This window comes from Pseudophryne corroboree, chromosome 2 (genome assembly GCF_028390025.1).
Source record: "Pseudophryne corroboree isolate aPseCor3 chromosome 2, aPseCor3.hap2, whole genome shotgun sequence".
NCBI classification, from domain to species: Eukaryota; Metazoa; Chordata; class Amphibia; order Anura; family Myobatrachidae; genus Pseudophryne; species Pseudophryne corroboree.
Window position 1 is genome coordinate 493,039,337 of NC_086445.1, and position 18,956 is coordinate 493,058,292.

Sequence of the window (18,956 nt, forward strand, 5' to 3'; positions counted from 1 at the left end):
GAACGATACTGTCTGCGCACTATGCACGCTGCGCGGCGCCGGCGTCCAACGTCAGACGCCGCACAGCGCGCTGCATAGCGCGCACACAAGCGGCCGGGAGTGGGACACACAGATTAAAGGCTGGCTCCAGGCAGGAATATGGCGGCCGCAGCGTGCGGCGCCCTATAAGAGTGGCGCCCCGCGCGGCCGCTCTAGTCGAACATGCCTGGAGCCGGCCCTGCAATCAGGGTGATATCAAGTACTATGTATCATACTGGACAGGCTATAGGTGTAGCCTTCTGCAATTCCCCCGGCCCAGATTATAAAAGGATGTTTAACCCACGCAGCACTTTATTGAAACAAAGAGACTTGTAATTCACCTGTACTTAGCAGTGTTACATACACGTATTGCCAGATGTATCATATGCTGCACAGGGAACGTTACACATAGTACATCACATGACAGATGTTCACAGTACAAGTAAAAGGAGACATGTCACCCACACTACATGCAGCTACTCACATGTCCTTGGCAGATAAGTTCTTCCCTTCAACAACCCGAATGAACAGGGAACTCCTTCTGGCCATGGCTGAGAGTCACTGAATACGATCAGAGGAATCAGCAGCAGCAGCCCAGCGCCTCCGGCTCGCTCTGCATCAGTCCTCCCTCCTCAGGATGTGTATGTGCAGCAGCAGCAGCAGGTGCCAGAAGCTGTAACAGGAGAGCTAGAGATGGCTACTGAGTGCATGTCTCACACAATGACTCCAATCATTTAGAAGTTGAAATGATTCGAGTCACTCACAGTTTGGTGTGTCCAGACAGCCCCCAGTTGCCTTTCTCAGTCAGTCACAGTGATTGGGAGGCAGCACTACTGGATGACACCCCCTGGGAGGGAGCAGTGTGATGATACTCAGGGTTAGGGATGCTGCTGTGCCTGACTGCATGTAAGACTGATGCAGGTTCAGTGGAGATGGATCAGATACATTGATTCATTCAGTGCAGCTGAATAGATGACCCACTCCCAGAGGTCTGAGTCACTCCCTCCACGAGTCCTGGCACTGCCAGCAGTCTCTGCACTCACTGCAAGTGCACGGTCTGTAATGCATTCCAAAAGATCTGTGTGCTGAGACACTGTCTTAAGACACTCCACTGAGCTGGATGTGTTTCAACTCAGTTCAATGTATCTCTTTGCCCATTACTAAAGAGAGCAGTCAGATGGCAATAGCCAGTAGCTGCAGGCGGAGAGCTCAGAGGGCATGGCTGACACAGAGAAGCCAGGCTGGACCCGTTGCCGCTGCTGTATCCCCTTCCCCAGGTATCAGCTGCTCTATCCCCGTCCTGGGCTCTGACGTAACAGTAACACACACACTGGCACAGTAATAGCCCTCCTATGTGGCTGGCTGCTGCACATGCAGGAGAGTTAGTGCTATACTTCCTAATATCATGATACACATACATTCTTACTGAGCAATGTGCCCATGTTAGGTATTTGCAGGTTGCATCTTTGTTTCTGTAATGGGAGAGGGTACATGTTATAGACATAAAGCCACATACAGATGGTGTAAAGAAGGTAGAGTTTAGTGACTTGTGGGACATATGTATTAAACATTGCATAAGATTGTTGTCAGGCCATACTGTGGTGGGACGAATCACTTGTAGCCTGATTATCCCTGCTCTGTATCAACAATGTCTTCAGGGACAGCAATAGTGATGAGATGCTGTCCCTGAGAATTACTTCCCGACACCCTGGAGGAGTCTAGTATTTTAGATAGACTTCTGATGCGCACAGTGTCACTTATCATAAAACTTCGGAAAATGTGTGAAAGGGATTGCATGAGCCCAAGATTCCTCTCATCTGAAAATGCCTCCTTAGCCTTCAGGCTCAAGCAGATGTGTCCACATACATCTTTGCTATATCCCGCCATGTATGGCACGGTTTTGCATACCATAGACTCATAGATTTAGTCATGCCTTGTGATTTTTCTTAATTTGCTTCTTTAACATGTTACTATATATATATATTCTATTATGGAAAACAAAAATTTAAAATCCATCCACTCGCTACTCGTGAAAAACGGTATCCAGTCTCTAGGTCGACAGTAACTAGGTCAACCACTATTGGTCAACAGTAACTAGGTCGACAGGGTTTCTAGGTCGACAGGGTATCTAGGTCGACATGTTCTAGGTAAACAGGTCAAAAGGTCGACATGAGTTTTAAAACAATAAAAATAAAACTTTTTCATACATTACGATCCACGTGGACTACAATTAGGAATGGTAACCTTTGCCGAGCGCAGCGGTAGCAGAGCGAGGCACCTTGCCTGAAGCTTGCGAGCCATGCTAGGGGATGCGGTGCACTAATTGGGGTTCCGGGTCACTGTATGACGAAAATGACACCAAGATTTTTTTAAAACCTCATGTCGACCATTTCACCTGTTGACCTAGACCATGTCGACCTACAGTCCCTGTTGACATATAAACCCTGTCGACCTACTGTAGTTACTCTAGACCAATAGTGGTCAACCTAGACACTGTCGACCTAGTTACTGTCAATCTTGCATACCACACCTGTGAAAAACAGCTTAGCCATGTTTTGCATGTTATGCCAAATTGAGCTAAATAGCAAAGATGTAAGAGGACACATCTGTATGCTTTTTGGAGCTTAGTACATAGGTTTTATTAAAGAAAACATTTTTGTTTTTAATTACAATTACATTAATTAGCAGAAGACTAGATGGACCAAGTGGTTCTTATCTGCCATCAAATTCACTGTTTCTTAAAAAAATATATATATATCTTACTACTTTTTTTTTTTTTTAAATCTGTGTCTGCAAGCCCCAGGCCACGCATGAGCAGTAGGGACCACAACCTGTCAGCAATACAGTAACTATGATTACTGCTGCCAGCCAGTGTCGTGGGGCCAGGGAACTGAGCACAGGAAAGCAGAGACAGGCGGACTGAGTGGATATACAGGAAATATGTAAAAACAGGAACGTCACCACAATGTTATGTTTTGGGTTATGTAGAGACGGGTGGTATTCATGTGACCGATGGTCGGGAGACCGACGGTCACATGACCTCCTCCAGCATCCCGACCCCACTATCCCGATGGTCGGCATGCCGACCAACAGGGACTATTTCCACTCGTGGTTGTCCACGACACCCATAGAGTGGGAATAGAACCTGTGGCAACCGTAGGTCGCCACCGAGCCCGCAAGGGGCTTGCTGCACTCGCCCCTCCCCGCCGGGATCCCGGCGTCGGTAAGCTGACCGGCGGTCAGGAGACCGCCGGTCAGCCATACTACACCCGTAGAGACAGTGGTAGCTGTGTATTGCATGAATGAAGTAACAGTATTTCTCTAACGTCCTAGTGGATGCTGGGGACTCCGTCAGGACCATGGGGAATAGCGGGCTCCGCAGGAGACAGGGCACATCTAAAAAAGCTTTTAGGTCACATGGTGTGTACTGGCTCCTCCCCCTATGACCCTCCTCCAAGCCTCAGTTAGGTTTTTGTGCCCGTCCGAGAAGGGTGCAATCTAGGTGGCTCTCTTAAAGAGCTGTTTAGAAAAGTTTTTTTTTTAGGTTTCATTCAGTGATTCCTGCTGGCAACAGGATCACTGCAACGAGGGACTTAGGGGAGAGATCTCCAACTCACCTGCGTGCAGGATGGATTGGGATCTTAGGCTACTGGACACTGAGCTCCAGAGGGAGTCGGAACACAGGTCAGCCTGGGGTTCGTCCCGGAGCCGCGCCGCCGATCCCCCTTACAGACGCTGAAGAAGACGGCAGAACGGAGGTCCGGAAACAGGCGGCAGAAGACTTCACAGTCTTCATGAAGGTAGCGCACAGCACTGCAGCTGTGCGCCATTGTTGTCACACGGCTCACTGACCTAGTCACGGAGGGTGCAGGGCGCTGCTGGGGGCGCCCTGGGCAGCAATATAAGTACCTTATTGGCAAAATAAATACATCACATATAGCCATTAAGGCTATATGTATGTATTTTAACCCAGGCCAGTTCTTAAAAACCGGGAGAAAAAACCCGCCGAAAAAGGGGCGGAGCTTATTCTCCTCAGCACACAGCGCCATTTTCCCTCACAGAAAGGCTGAGGGGAAGGCTCCCATGCTCTCCCCTGCACTGCACTACAGAAACAGGGTTAAAACAGAGAGGGGGGGCACTGATTTGGCGATATAAATATATATTAAATGCTATAAGGGAGGAACACTTTTATAAAGGTTGTCCCTGTATAATTATAGCATTTTGGTGTGTGCTGGCAAACTCTCCCTCTGTCTCCCCAAAGGGCTAGTGGGTCCTGTCCTCTATCAGAGCATTCCCTGTGTGTGTGCTGTATGTCGGTACGTGTGTGTCGACATGTATGAGGAAAATGTTGGTGAGGAGGCGGAGCAAATTGCCTGTAATGGTGATGTCACTCTCTAGGGAGTCGACACCGGAATGGATGGCTTACTTGATCATGTCAACACGCTGCGAGCCGGTTGACGACATGAGACGACCGGCAAACAAATTAGTACCTGTCCAGGCGTCTCAGACACCGCCAGGGGCTTGTAAAAACGCCCATTTACCTCAGGGACACTGACTCCAGTGTCGACGGTGAAGAAACAAACGTATTTTCCTTTAGGGCCACACGTTACATGTTAAGGGCATGAAGGAGGTGTTACATATTTCTGATACTACAAGTACCACAAATAAGGGTATTTTGTAGGGTGTGAATAAACTACTTGTAGTTTTGCCTGAATCAGATAAATTAAATGAAGTGTGTGATGATACGTGGGGTTCCTCCGATAGAAAGTTATGGGCGGTATACCCTTTCCCGCCAGAAGTAAGGGCGAGTTGGGAAACACACCTTAGGGTGGATAAGGCGCTCACACGCTTATAAAAACAAGTGGCGTTACCGTCTCCAGATACGGCCGCCCTCAAGGAGCCAGCTGATAGGAAGCTGAAAAATAGCCTAAGAAGTATATACACACATACTGGTGTTATACTACGACCAGCAATCGCCTCAGACTGGATGTGCAGCGCTGAGGGGGCTTGGTCGGATTTCCTGACTGAAAATTTTGATACCCTTGACAGGGACAAGATTTTATTGTCTATAGAGCATTTTAAGGATGCATTTCTATATATGCGTGATGCGCAGAGGGATATTTGCATTCTGGCATCAAGAGTAAATGTGATGTCCATATCTGCCAGACGAAGACACGACAGTGGTCAGGTGAGGCAGATTCCAGACGGCACATGGAAGTATTGCCGTATAAAGGGGCGGTCCATCGGACCTGGTGGCCATGGCGACAGCTGAAAAATCCACTTTTTGTTCCCCGAGTCACATCTCAGCAGAAAAGGACACAGTCTTTTCAGTCTCAGTCCTTTCGTCCCCATACGGGCAGGCGGGCAAAGGCCAGTCATATCTGCCCAGGGGTAGAGGAAAGGGAAGAAGACTGCAGCAAGCAGCCCATTCCCAGGAACAGAAGCCCTTCACAGCTTCTGCCAAGTCCGCAGCATGACGCTGGGGCAGTACAAGTGGACTCAGGTGCGGTAGGGGGTCATCTCAAGAGTTTCAGCACGCAGTGGGCTCACTCGCAAGGGGACTCCTGGATCCTACATGTAGTATCCCAGGTGTACATTGGAAATTCGAGACGTCTCCTCCTCACAAGTTCCGGAAGTCGGTTTTACCAACGTCTACCTCCGACAGGGAGGCAGTATTGGAAACAATTCACAGGCTGTATTCCCAGCAGGTGATAATCAAAGTACCCCTCCTACAACAAGGGAGGGGGTATTATTCCACACTATATTGTGGTACTGAAGCCAAACGGCTCGGTGAGATCTGGAATATTTGAACACTTACATACAAGCGTTCAAATCAAGATGGAGTCACTCAGAGCAGTGATAGCGAACCAGGAAGAAGGGGACGAGATGGTGTCACTGGATATCAGGGACATTTACCTACATGTCCAAATTTGCCCTTCTCACCAAGGGTACTTCAGGTTCGTGGTACAGAACTGTCACTATCAGTTCAGACGCTGCCGTTTGGATTGTCCACGGCGCCCCGGGTCTTTACCAAGGTAATGGCCGAAATGATGATTCTTCTTAAAAGAAACTTGGACGCTTTCCTGATAAGGGCAAGGTCCAGAGAACAGTTGGAGGTCGGAGTAGCACTATCTTTAATAGTTCTACGACAGCACGAGTGGATTCTAAATATTCCAAAATCGTAGCTTTTCCGAGGACACGTCTACTGTTCCTAGGGATGATTCTGGACACAGTCCAGAAAAAGGTGTTTCTCCCAGAGGAGAAAGCCAGGGAGTTATCCGAGCTAATCGGGATCCTCCTAAAACCAGGAAAAGTGTCAGTGCATCATTGCACAAGAGTCCTGGTAAAAATGGTGGCTTATTACGAAGCAATTCCATTCGGCAGATTTCACGCAAGAACTCTTCAGTGGGATCTGCTGGACAAATGGTCCGGATCGCATCTTCAGATGCATCAGCGGATAACCCTATATCCAAGGACAAGGGTGTCTCTCCTGTGGTGATTACAGAGTGCTCATCTTCTAGAGGGCCACAGATTCAGCATTCAGGATTGGATGCTGGTAACCACGGAGGCCAGCCTGAGAGGCTGGGGAGCAGTCACACAGGGAAAAAATTTCCAGGAAAGTGTGATCAAGTCTGGAGAATTCTCTCCACATAGATGGAGCTAAGAGCGAAATTATAAGGCTCTAAACTTAGCAAGACCTCTGCTTCAAGGTCAGCCGGTATTGATCCAGTGGGATAACATCACGGCAGTCGCCCACGTAAACAGAAAGGGCGACACAAGAAGCTGGAGGGCAGTGAAAACACTGCAAGGATTTTTCGCTAGGCGGAAAATCATGTGATAGCACTGTCAGCAGTGTTCTCTCCGGGAGTGGACGACTGGGAAGCAGACTTCCTCAGCAGGCATGACCTCCACCTGGGAGAGTGGGAACTTCATAGGGAAGTTTTTCCGCATGATTGTGAGCCATTGGCAAAGACCAAAGGTGGAAATGATGGCGTCCCGCCCGAACAAAAAACGGGACAGGTATTGCGCCAGGTCATGAGACCTTCAGGCGATAGCTGTGGATGTCCTGGTAACACCGTGGGTGTAACAGTCGGTGTATGTGTTCCCTCCTCTGCTTCTCATAACCAAGGTATTGAGAATTATAAGACATAGAGGAGTATGAACTATACTCGTGACTCCGGATTGGCCAAGAGGGACTTGGTACCCGGAACTTCAAGAGATGCTCACAGAGGACTAAGGGCCTGGGGAGCTAAGAAGGGACTTGCTTCAGCAGGTACCATGTCTATTCCAAGACTTACCGCGGCTGCGTTTGACGGCATGGCGGTTGAATGCCGGATCCTGAAGGAAAAAGGCATTCCATAAGAGGTCATACCTACCCTGGTCAAAGCCAGGAAGGAGGTGATCGCACAACGTCATCACCACATGTGGTGAAAATATGTTGCGTGGGTGAGGCCAGGAAGGCCCCACGAAGAAAATTCAACTAGGTCGATTTCTACACTTCCTGAAAACAGGAGTGTTTTGAGCCTAAAATTGGGGTTCTTTAAGGTTTTAAGTTTCGGCCCTGTAGAATTTCTTCCGAAAAGAATTGACTTCAGTTCCTGAAGTCCAGATTGTCAAGGGAGTATTGCATATACACCCCTTTTTGTGCCTCTAGTGGCACCGTGGGATCTCAACATAGTGTTGGGATTCCTTAAAATCATATTGGTTTGAACCGCTCAAATCTGTGGATTTGAAATATATCACATGGAAAGTGAACATGCTGTTGACCAATATCTCACATGGACAGTGACCATGCTGTTGGTCCTGGCCTCGGCCAGGCGTTTGTCAGAATGGGCGGCTTTGTCTTGCAAAAGCCCATATTTAATTTTCCATTCGGACAGGGCAGAACTGGGACTCGTCTCCAGTTTTCTTCCTAAGGGGGTGTCAGGTTTTTCACCTGAAACAACCTATTATGGTGCCTGCGGCTTCTAGGGACTTGGAGGACTCCAAGTTACTAGACGTTGTCAGGACCCTAAAAATATATATATATATATATATATATATATATATAGTTTAGGACGGCTGGAGTCAGAAAGTCTGACTTGCTGTTTATATTGTATGGCACCCAACAAGATGGGTGCTCCTGCGTCTAAACAGACGATTGCACGTTGGATCTGTAGCACAATCTAACTTGCACATTCTGTGGCAGGCGTGCCACAGCCTAAATCTGTAAAGGCCCACTCCACTAGGAAAGTGGGCGCATCTTGGGCGGCTGCCCAAGGGGTCTCGGCATTACAACTTTGCCGAGCAGCTACGTGGTCAGGGGAGAACACGTTTGTAAAATTTTACAAATTTGATACTCTGGCTAAGGAGGACCTGGAGTTCTCTCATTCGGTGCTGCAGAGTCATCCGCACTCTCCCGCCCGTTTGGGAGCTTTGGTATAATCCCCATGGTCCTGACGGAGTCCCCAGCATCCACTAGGACGTTAGAGAAAATAAGAATTTACTTACCGATAATTCTATTTCTCGTAGTCCGTAGTGGATGCTGGGCGCCCATCCCAAGTGCGGTTTGTCTGCAATGCTTGTACATAGTTATTGTTACAAAAATCGGGTTATTCTTGTTGTGAGCCATCTTTTTAGAGGCTACTTCGTTTTGTTATCATACTGTTAACTGGGTTCAGATCACAAGTGGTACGGTGTGATTGGTGTGGCTGGTATGAGTCTTACCCGGGATTCAAGATCCTTCCTTATTGTGTACGCTCGTCCGGGCACAGTACCTAACTGAGGCTTGGAGGAGGGTCATAGGGGGAGGAGCCAGTACACACCATGTGACCTAAAAGCTTTTTTAGATGTGCCCTGTCTCCTGCGGAGCCCGCTATTCCCCATGGTCCTGACGGAGTCCCCAGCATCCACTACGGACTACGAGAAATAGAATTATCGGTAAGTAAATTCTTATTTTCCAAGCAAATAGTAATAATTTGAAGGTGTATATTGAAGTATATGATAATAATAAGCATAGAATTCAGAATGGTCTTGGTTTTGATGAATGAGATATACAGTATTTATAAGGAAATAAGGGTCTGAACAGTTTGACGCGTATGAGCTGTAGAGAGACAGGTTGTGGACAGTTAGAATATGGTTTAAACAGAGCCGGCCCTGACCAATTTTGTGCCCTAGGCAAAATTTTGTCTGGTAAATGTGGAAGCTTTTGCACGTGCCGAAGGTGCATGTGCACAGAGAAAAAGGGGCATGACTTTGCAGAAGGAGCGTGCTCTCACAAAATGGCGTGGCCTAGTGGTGCTATGCTTCCCCTCCTCCATTGTGTTGTGCTCCTCATACCACACAGTCTCATCCCCCTTGTGTCTCCAGCCCCAACCCACACAAGCACACCTCTCTACATCCATCATTATGAATTCAGAAACTTCTCCCCTCCAGTGTGAGACACTGCGGCCCACTGGTGGGACAGCGGGACAGTGCCCAAAAAACAGGACTGTCCCGTGAAAATCGGGACAGTTGGGAGGTATGCACACAAGTGTCTCTCCAGCTCCAGAACGTTGTTAAAATAGTGCACATTTATATAATTTCTCAAACAACATTAATGAATCCCTGCAGACTCAGGCCCCAGCAAACACAAATGTCTCTCCAGCCCTAGCAGTGGAAAACACAGTATTGGGCCTATTTTAGGTCATACTTACCTACATTTCTTTTCTCCTCTCTGGGAGATACCCGGAGAGGAAAAGCAGGTGGGCGGCGATGGGGGCGGGACCGAGACAATTGCATCATTAGGCCCCGCACACTTCACGAAAAAAGACCGTGATTGGCCTATATTTGCATAGGGGCAAAGCTTCAATGATGCGATTTGCATATAATGGCGTCAATAAGCCCCGTCCCCTCCACCAGGTCCGCGATTTTGCCCTATTTAGCTACTCATTCTGCCCACTTCCCTCGGAAGTGTAACTCATGAGTGTCCCAGTTTAAAGGCATAGTATGGTAAGCCAATACCTCCCAACATATTACATAATGAACCTGGGTCTCCTGTGTGCCTGAAAAGGGTGTGTGACTTTGGCAAAATGTTGACTGGATTCATGATGCCGCAACCGCAAGCCACGCCTCCCATTTTTTGTCACTGTGGGGGCATGCCCAGCACTCTGGGAGCTGCTGGAAGACTCCTTCTCTCCCGTGCATAGATGTTGTGTGTATGCAAGTGACATTGGGCCTTCTGAATCTCTCCCCAACCACAGGACACTGCAGCTCAATAAAAATCGGGACAGTTGGGAGTTATGTAAGCCTATAAATATTAATCCTTACCCGGCCCACTTCCCGCAATTAACTGAGTTGTTCCAGTACTGCTTAATTGAGCATAAATAGTCATATAACTTAGCCATTGTTTGACAGCCTTTTACTGTTTGCTTCCTGCAGCAGTTGCTCACACACAATGGAGATAGCCACTTTGTCCACTTAACACATCAGTCTTTCAGTTCACTAGGAACTATTGACATTAGTTTCTGCCTCATGCATCAGTGAATGTGACCTTGATGTGGAGGACAAGATGTGGAATATTTACTTCACAGGTACTCAGGCAACACTGTGTACTGGTTAGGCCTTGTGCACCCTTTACTTCAGCAACCTGATGATATACATCCCATTAACTGAAATCCCAGATAACTACCCATTACTAACAGTGTAGGCATAGACTGTAACGTGTTATTACACTAGCACCAGGAACATAAGGCTGAGGATGGGCACTTCTTGCAATGTTTGTTTTGAGTCTGGGTTCTGTACAAAGTTCCTCTAAACATAATATGTATGGATTATGAGTTTACCTTATGGATCAGTGATCTATTTGTGCTTTGTCCACCATTAAGGGGAATATTTATGTACATCCACATTATGGCCCTGGTAATTATAATTTTATTTCTTGTTATATATCGCTGTAATAAGATAAATTAATTTTCACAGCAATGTATAAAAAATGAATGCAGGGACAGGGGTTCTGACAGGAGTCTGTACCTGCAATGTGTAAATAGTAAAGTGATCGCTGTGCATGCCAGCCGGATGTGTGCATGTGCAATCGGCCATTATTGAAGAGCTACTTGCGATATTGTAGCCTACAGATGTTTTTTTTCTTAATATAATCCATATATCCATAACAAATATTCATACTACATCTTCTATACAAAATAATTCCATTCAATTAGGGAAAGTTGACAGAATTTCCTTGTTCGCAATTCTTTTGGATGAAAGTGCTGTGTGCCGCGCCTCCGAGCTGTTTTACATTTATACAAGCGAGGGCACCAGCTCAAGTTAGTGATTACAATGGCGTGCCAGAGTCAAGACTGTTTTATATATATATATATATATATATATATATATATATATATATATATACAGGTTGAGTATCCCTTATCCAAAATGCTTGGGACCAGAGGTATTTTGGATATGGGATTTTTCCGTATTTTCGGATAACTGCATACCATAATGAGATATCATGGCGATGGGACCTAAATCTAAGCACAGAATGCATTTATGTTACATATACACCTTATACACACAGCCTGATAGTAATTTTAGCCAATATTTTTTATAACTTTGTGCATTAAACAAAGTGTGTGTACATTCACACAATTCATTTATGTTTCATATACACCTTATACAGTACATACAGCCTGAAGGTCATTTAATACAATATTTTAAATAACTTTGTGTATTAAACAACGTTTGTGTACATTAAGCCATCAAAAAACAAAGGTTTCACTATCTCACTCTCACTCAAAAAAGTCCGTATTTCGGAATATTCTGTATTTCGGAATATTTGAATATGGGATACTCAACCTGTATATATATATATATATATATATACACTGCTCAAAAAAATAAAGGGAACACTTAAACAACACATCCTAGATCTGAATGAATGAAATATTCTTATTAAATACTTTGTTCTTTACATAGTTGAATGTGCTGACAACAAAATCACACAAAAATTATCAATGGAAATCAAATTTATTAACCCATGGAGGTCTGGATTTGGAGTCACCCTCAAAATTAAAGTGGAAAAACACACTACAGGCTGATCCAACTTTGATGTAATGTCCTTAAAACAAGTCAAAATGAGGCTCAGTAGTGTGTGTGGCCTCCACGTGCCTGTATAACCTCCCTACAACGCCTGGGTATGCTCCAGATGAGGTAGCGGATGGTCTACTGAGGGATCTCCTCCCAGACCTGGACTAAAGCATCCGCCAACTCCTGGACAGTCTGTGGTGCAACGTGGCGTTGGTGGATGGAGCGAGACATGATGTCCCAGATGTGCTCAATTGGATTCAGGTCTGGGGAACGAACAGGCCAGTCCATAGCATCAATGCCTTCGTCTTGCAGGAACTGCTGACACACTCCAGCCACATGAGGTCTAGCATTGTCTTGCATTAGGAGGAACCCAGGGCCAACCGCACCAGCATATGGTCTCACAAGGGTCTGAGGATCTCATCTCGGTACCTAATGGCAGTCAGGCTACCTCTGGCGAGCAGATGGAGGGCTGTGCGGCCCCCCAAAGAAATGCCACCCCACACCATTACTGACCCACTGCCAAACCGGTCATGCTGGAGGATGTTGCAGGCAGCAGAACGTTCTCCTTGGCGTCTCCAGACTCTGTCACGTCTGTCACATGTGCTCAGTGAGAACCTGCTTTCATCTGTGAAGAGCACGGGGCGCCAGTGGCGAATTTGCCAATCTTGGTGTTCTCTGGCAAATGCCAAATGTCCTGCACGGTGTTGGGTTGTAAGCACAACCCCCACCTGTGGATGTCGGGCCCTCATACCACCCTCATGGAGTCTGTTTCTGATCGTTTGAGTAGAGACATGCACATTTGTGGCTTGCTGGAGGTCATTTTGCAGGGCTCTGGCAGTGCTCCTCCTGTTCCTCCTTGCACAAAGGCGGTGTTAGCGGTCCTGCTGCTGGGTTGTTGCCCTCCTACGGCCTCCTCCACGTCTCCTGATGTACTGGCCTGTCTCCTGGTAGTGCCTCCATGCTCTGGACACTACGCTGACAGACATAGCAAACCTTCTTGCCACAGCTCGCATTGATGTGCCATCCTGGATGAGCTGCACTACCTGAGCCACTTGTGTGGGTTGTAGACTCCGTCTCATGCTACCACTAGAGTGAAAGCACCGTGAGCTTTCAAAAGTGACCAAAACATCAGCCAGAAAGCATAGGAGCTGCTCCTTTATTTGGGGTGTCTTGCTAATTGCCTATAATTTCCACCTGTTGTCTATTCCATTTGCACAACAGCATGTGAAATTGATTGTCAATCAGTGTTGCTTCCTAAGTGGACAGTTTGATTTCACAGAAGTGTGATTGACTTGGAGTTACATTGTGTTGTTTAAGTGTTCCCTTTATTTTTTTGAGCAGGGTATATATATATATATATATATATATATATAGAGAGAGAGAGAGAGAGAGAGAAAGAGAGAGAGAGAGACTGATTAAACGGAAATAATGATCACACTTACCGTATGATGATGGCAAATTTTTATTTCTGTAATTTTTTGCCTCAAGCGCTTTTAGAACATCCCATGTCCAGATGCTTGCCATGCATCCTAAAATCACCGAAATCCTACAGCTTGGCAAGCCTTTGGACATGGGATGTTCTAAAAGTGTTTAAGGCATAAAAAGAAAAAAAAAATATTGCCATCATCATACAGTACCTGTTAACTAAATATATATATATATATATATATACACAAACTGGTGGTCTTCTAGAGAGAGGTATGCATCTCCACTCTCAATCCATGAAAAACCAGGCGGCACTCCAGAGGACTTATAAATAACGAAGTGTAATAAGCAAATCAATCAAAAAGGTGGCATAACTCCGCCAACGTTACAGCGCCACGCAGGGCGCTTTTCTCAAGGCTGTATGCAGCCTTGAGAAAAGCGCCCTGCGTGGCGCTGAAACGTTGGCGGAGTTATGCCACCTTTTTGATTGATTTGCTTATTACACTTCGTTATTTATAAGTCCTCTGTAGTGCCGCCTGGTTTTTCATGGATTGAGAGCGGAGATGCATACCTCTCTCTAGAAGACCACCAGTTTGTATATGCTTTGCAAGGAAGGCACCGGGGCAACTGACTAATGTGAAGGGAGTGCCGACCATACCAGTTCTCTCTCTCTCTCTATATATATATATATTATATATACAGACACTCACTTTTGCAAAAGAAAAGAAAAAAAGACCAGCACTCACGTTTTGATCATGAAAAGAAAAAAGGGGTTTATTCCTTACAGAAGAAACATCTGGACATGATCCTAGTCCTACAGCCCGACGGCCGTTTCAACTCTCCGTGGTTTTCGTCAGGGGCCCCTGACGAAAACCACGGAGAGTTGAAACAGCCGTCGGGTTGTACGACTAGGATCATGTCCAGATGTTTCTTCTGTAAGGAATAAACCCCTTTTTTCTTTTCATCATCAAAACGTGAGTGCTGGTCTTTTTTTCTTTTCTTTTGCAAAAGTGAGTGTCTGTATCAATTTCCAGGACCCTGCACCACCATGTCAGTTTAATTAGATTTTTACTGAGTGCTGTCATTTTGCTGTTTTGTGTGTATATATATATATATATATATATATATACACAGTATATATATATATATATATATATATATATACACTGCTCAAAAAAATAAAGGGAACACTAAAATAACACATCCTAGATCTAAATGAATGAAATATTCTTATTAAATACTTTGTTCTTTACATAGTTGAATGTGCTGACAACAAAATCACACAAAAATTATCAATGGAAATCAAATTTATTAATCCATAGAGGTCTGGATTTAGAGTCACACTCAAAATGAAAGTGGAAAAACACACTACAGGCTGATCCAACTGTGATGTAATGTCCTTAAAACAAGTCAAAATGAGGCTCAGTAGTGTGGGTGGCCTCCACGTGCCTGTATGACCTCCCTACAACCCACACAAGTGGCTCAGGTAGTGCAGCTCATCCAGGATGGCACACCAATGCGAGCTGTGGCAAGAAGGTTTGCTGTGTCTGTCAGCGTAGTGTCCAGAGCATGGAGGCGCTACCAGGAGACAGGCCAGTACATCAGGAGATGTGGAGGAGGCCGTAGGAGGGCAACAACCCAGCAGCAGGACCGCTACCTCCGCCTTTGTGCAAGGAGGAACAGGAGGAGCACTGCCAGAGCCCTGCAAAATTACCTCCAGCAAGCCACAAATGTGCATGTGTCTACTCAAACGATCAGAAACTGACTCCATGAGGGTGCTATGAGGGCCCGACATCCACAGGTGGGGGTTGTGCTTACAGCCCAACACCGTGCAGGACGTTTGGCATTTGCCAGAGAACACCAAGATTGGCAAATTCGCCACTGGCACCCTGTGCTCTTCACAGATGAAAGCAGGTTCTCACTGAGCACATGTGACAGACGTGACAGAGTCTGGAGACGCCAAGGAGAACGTTCTGCTGCCTGCAACATCCTCCAGCATGACTGGTTTGGCAGTGGGTCAGTAATGGTGTGGGGTGGCATTTCTTTGGGAGGCCGCACAGCCCTCTATGTGCTCGCCAGAGGTAGCCTGACTGCCATTAGGTACTGAGATGAGATCCTCAGACCCCTTGTGAGACCATATGCTGGTGCGGTTGGCCCTGGGTTCCTCCTAATGCAAGGCAATGCTAGACCTCATGTGGCTGGAGTGTGTCAGCAGTTCCTGCAAGACGAAGGAATTGATGCTATGAACTGGCCCGCCCGTTCCCCAGACCTGAATCCAATTGAGCACATCTGGTACATCATGTCTCGCTCCATCCTACAACCACAGTTGCACCACAGACTGTCCAGGAGTTGGCGGATGCTTTAGTCCAGGTCTGGGAGGAGATCCCTCAGGAGACCATCCGCCACCTCATCAGGTGAATGCCCAGGCGTTGTAGGGAGGTCATACAGGCACGTGGAGGCCATACACACTACTGAGCCTCATTTTGACTTGTTTTAAGGACATTACATCACAGTTGGATCAGCCTGTAGTGTGTTTTTCCACTTTAATTTTGAGGGTGACTCCAAATCCAGACCTCCATGGGTTAATAATTTTTATTTCCATTGATAATTTTTGTGTGATTTTGTTGTCAGCACATTCAACTATGTAAAGAACAAAGTATTTAATAAGAATATTTCATTCATTCAGATCTAGGATGTGTTATTTTAGTGTTCCCTTTATTTTTTTGAGCAGTGTATATATAAAGGAGAGCTCAGCACTCACCATAGTAAACTCACTCACCTTAGTACATAAGTAATGGGCATTTGGTTCACAAAATGATTAATGCATGTACGCATTTAAGCCTGCTGCCCACTAAATATATATATATATATATATATATATATATATATATAAAAAATACCGCCCATGCCTTGATGTGTGAGTCACTAGGAGTGTTGTACCCGCCGCTAGTTTGTATCCCCTCTATGTACGGGCACCCAGTGCTGAGTGCTCTTCAGTAGTGGGGGAGCCTGACCCATCTTGCTGTTTACATAACTATATATGTATATATATATATATATATATGTATATTTATAAATATATATATATATTACCCTGTCATGATCCTTTGAATATACTCATCGTTTTTGAAAGTATATATATATATATATATATATATACTGTATATACACACACACACACACACACACACACACACACACACACACACACACACACATTAAAGGACATGTGTTTTACTTTCTAACAAGCCTGATGAGTGCCACCTATTTCCTCTATATGGTTATTGGGGCCCTCGGACCTAAGGAGGGACCCACAACAAGTATTTATTAACCACTCAGGAGTGGCGGGTTGTGTATATAATTTTTTTAAAATATGTTTTCCATTTTTTATATATACCTAGATATATTTTTTTTACAAAATCTAGTTGTTACTTCTTCCTTTCTATCAGGTCATCATAGTATATTAAAATGCTTGCAAAATAAAATAACACACTTTCTAAAGGGCCCCATACACTAGAACGATCTCATGTCAGAGGCGATCACCCCGGCAGCCTCCCGGGGGGCAGGATTGGCCAAGATACATTGGATGCTGCTCATTTGCATACAATATATCTTGGCGATCCTGGGCGATCCGAAGCCATGCCCCCAGGTCGGACCAGATTGAATGTGCAGCACATTCAATCTAGAGAATCTGATCCGATGCTCACGGGAACGCGTATCGGATCGGATCGGTTCGGGAACACCTTTAAAATGCCCGATTTCAGCCGATATATCGGGCCGAATGCCCGAATTGGGCTGAAATCTGGCATTATCGCTTTAGTGTATGTGGCCCTTAAGTAAACAACACAAAACACAAAATCCTATATGCTCTGTTTATATTTAGAGGCCATGTATCATTGGTGCCAGTGTGCGCGAAAAATTATAATTTCTTATGGCTGCATAAAGGGGCGATAAGTAATTATTTTTTGGTGCTATTGTATCTCACAAAAGCCATCCTAGGATAGCATTGAGGTGAGCGGTAAAATGATACGGTAGCATTACCTCTTTATTGCCGGTTGTTACACTGCACATGTGCAACCGTAAGGCCGTGAATGTGCAGTATCATTCTGTGATCACAGGAACGGTAGGAGCTTTAATACTGCCAGGGAGGGATCAGAAGATCTCTCTCCGCGATACATTCCTCAAGGTTAGAGTGGTGTTAGCAATGCAAAAAGCAAAGCTTTTCAGAACTTATATCCTATGCTATGCATTTTTTTAAGATGCAGGATCAGTGGCAGAAGTACTGGAGCTGGAGTCGGCTGGCGCCGGGCTCCAGCTGTGAACGGAGCACCTTCTCCATTGCCTCTGGTGAACTTCCATCACTATGCTCTAGCCACTTGCAGCATATAAGCGCTAAGGGAAATTGGAGTTTGCCAACAGTATGACCTCCCCCTGAACCCCCCCTTCCCCCAGCCGGCTGCATGGCACATTGAACCACCAAAAAAATGGGAAGAGGGTTTTGCCAGCGGTGTGCCCGCCCCTGACACACTGAACCACCAGAGGAAGGCTTCCGCAGGCTGAGCAACTGAAGAAATGAACTAACCAGCCTACCTTCCTCTCCACTGTCCAGTAGCGGCAACGGTGTCTGCAGTGTGGGGAGAAAATGGTGACTGACAGGGAGGGGACTGACAGGGAGAGTACCCGGGCAGACGCAATGGCTATGTGTGTGTGTGTGTGTGTGTGTGTGTGTGTGTGTGTATATGTGAGTATATTTGGTTACGTATGTGTGTATATGTGGCTGTGTGTGTACAATATATCTGGTTATGTGTGTGTGTGTGTGTATACTGTATGTAGATGTGTGTGTGTGTGTATGTGGCTGTGCATATAACAGCTGTAGCTATTCATAGGTTTTTATTAAAACCTCATGCTATTGATCTGAGCTAATGTTATTCTGTGCTAAACTTTGGACAGTTATGATGCAGTTACGGTGCAATGTACTAGATAAGGATGGTTAACAACTAGCCTTAACAAAAGTACTACAGAGACAGCCCGACCAATACCTTTGTTAAAATAATTTATATCTGGCACGTGTTATACCTGTATAATCAGCACACACACATCAATGGCCACAGCTCCACCACTTATTACGATATGCCCTTGGTCACTTTCTGCCCCAGGCACATGTGACCCTTAATCCAACTCTGGCTGCTGGGGTATTGGTGGTGAAAGTGAGGAAGGGGGGTACCATTGTCTATTTTGCCTCCAGGAATCTGGTACGAACTTATGACCCTGCATAGGATACTTAAATCATGTGTAAACTACTGCTGACACATACACCCCCCAGACGGGATCCACTGTAACAGGACGGATGGGGACGCACTAGTACTATCTCCACATTCGCTGAGATTGCTGCAGGTGTCCGGTCCAGCATTCCGGGGTCCAGACCATTCCTGTTTTTACACATTCACTCTTTGGAGTGACTAATCTGTATG

At 45.8% G+C, this 18,956-nt stretch overlaps 1 protein-coding gene across 2 annotated transcripts in view; it reads right to left on the reverse strand.

The window, feature by feature from the left end:
• Window positions 1-18,956, reverse strand: part of LOC135030582 (ras GTPase-activating protein 4-like) — a 450,090-nt gene that overhangs the window by 252,837 nt on the left and 178,297 nt on the right. Inside the window, exon 1 of one of the 2 annotated variants that reach the window (XM_063953944.1) lies at window positions 503-1,295. The exons of the other annotated variant lie outside the window; for it this stretch is intronic. Coding sequence (XP_063810014.1) covers window positions 503-567 — 65 coding nt within the window. The 5' untranslated portion in view covers window positions 568-1,295. Of the gene's footprint in view, window positions 1-502; window positions 1,296-18,956 lie in introns of those variants that run through there. 2 annotated transcript variants of the gene reach the window in all.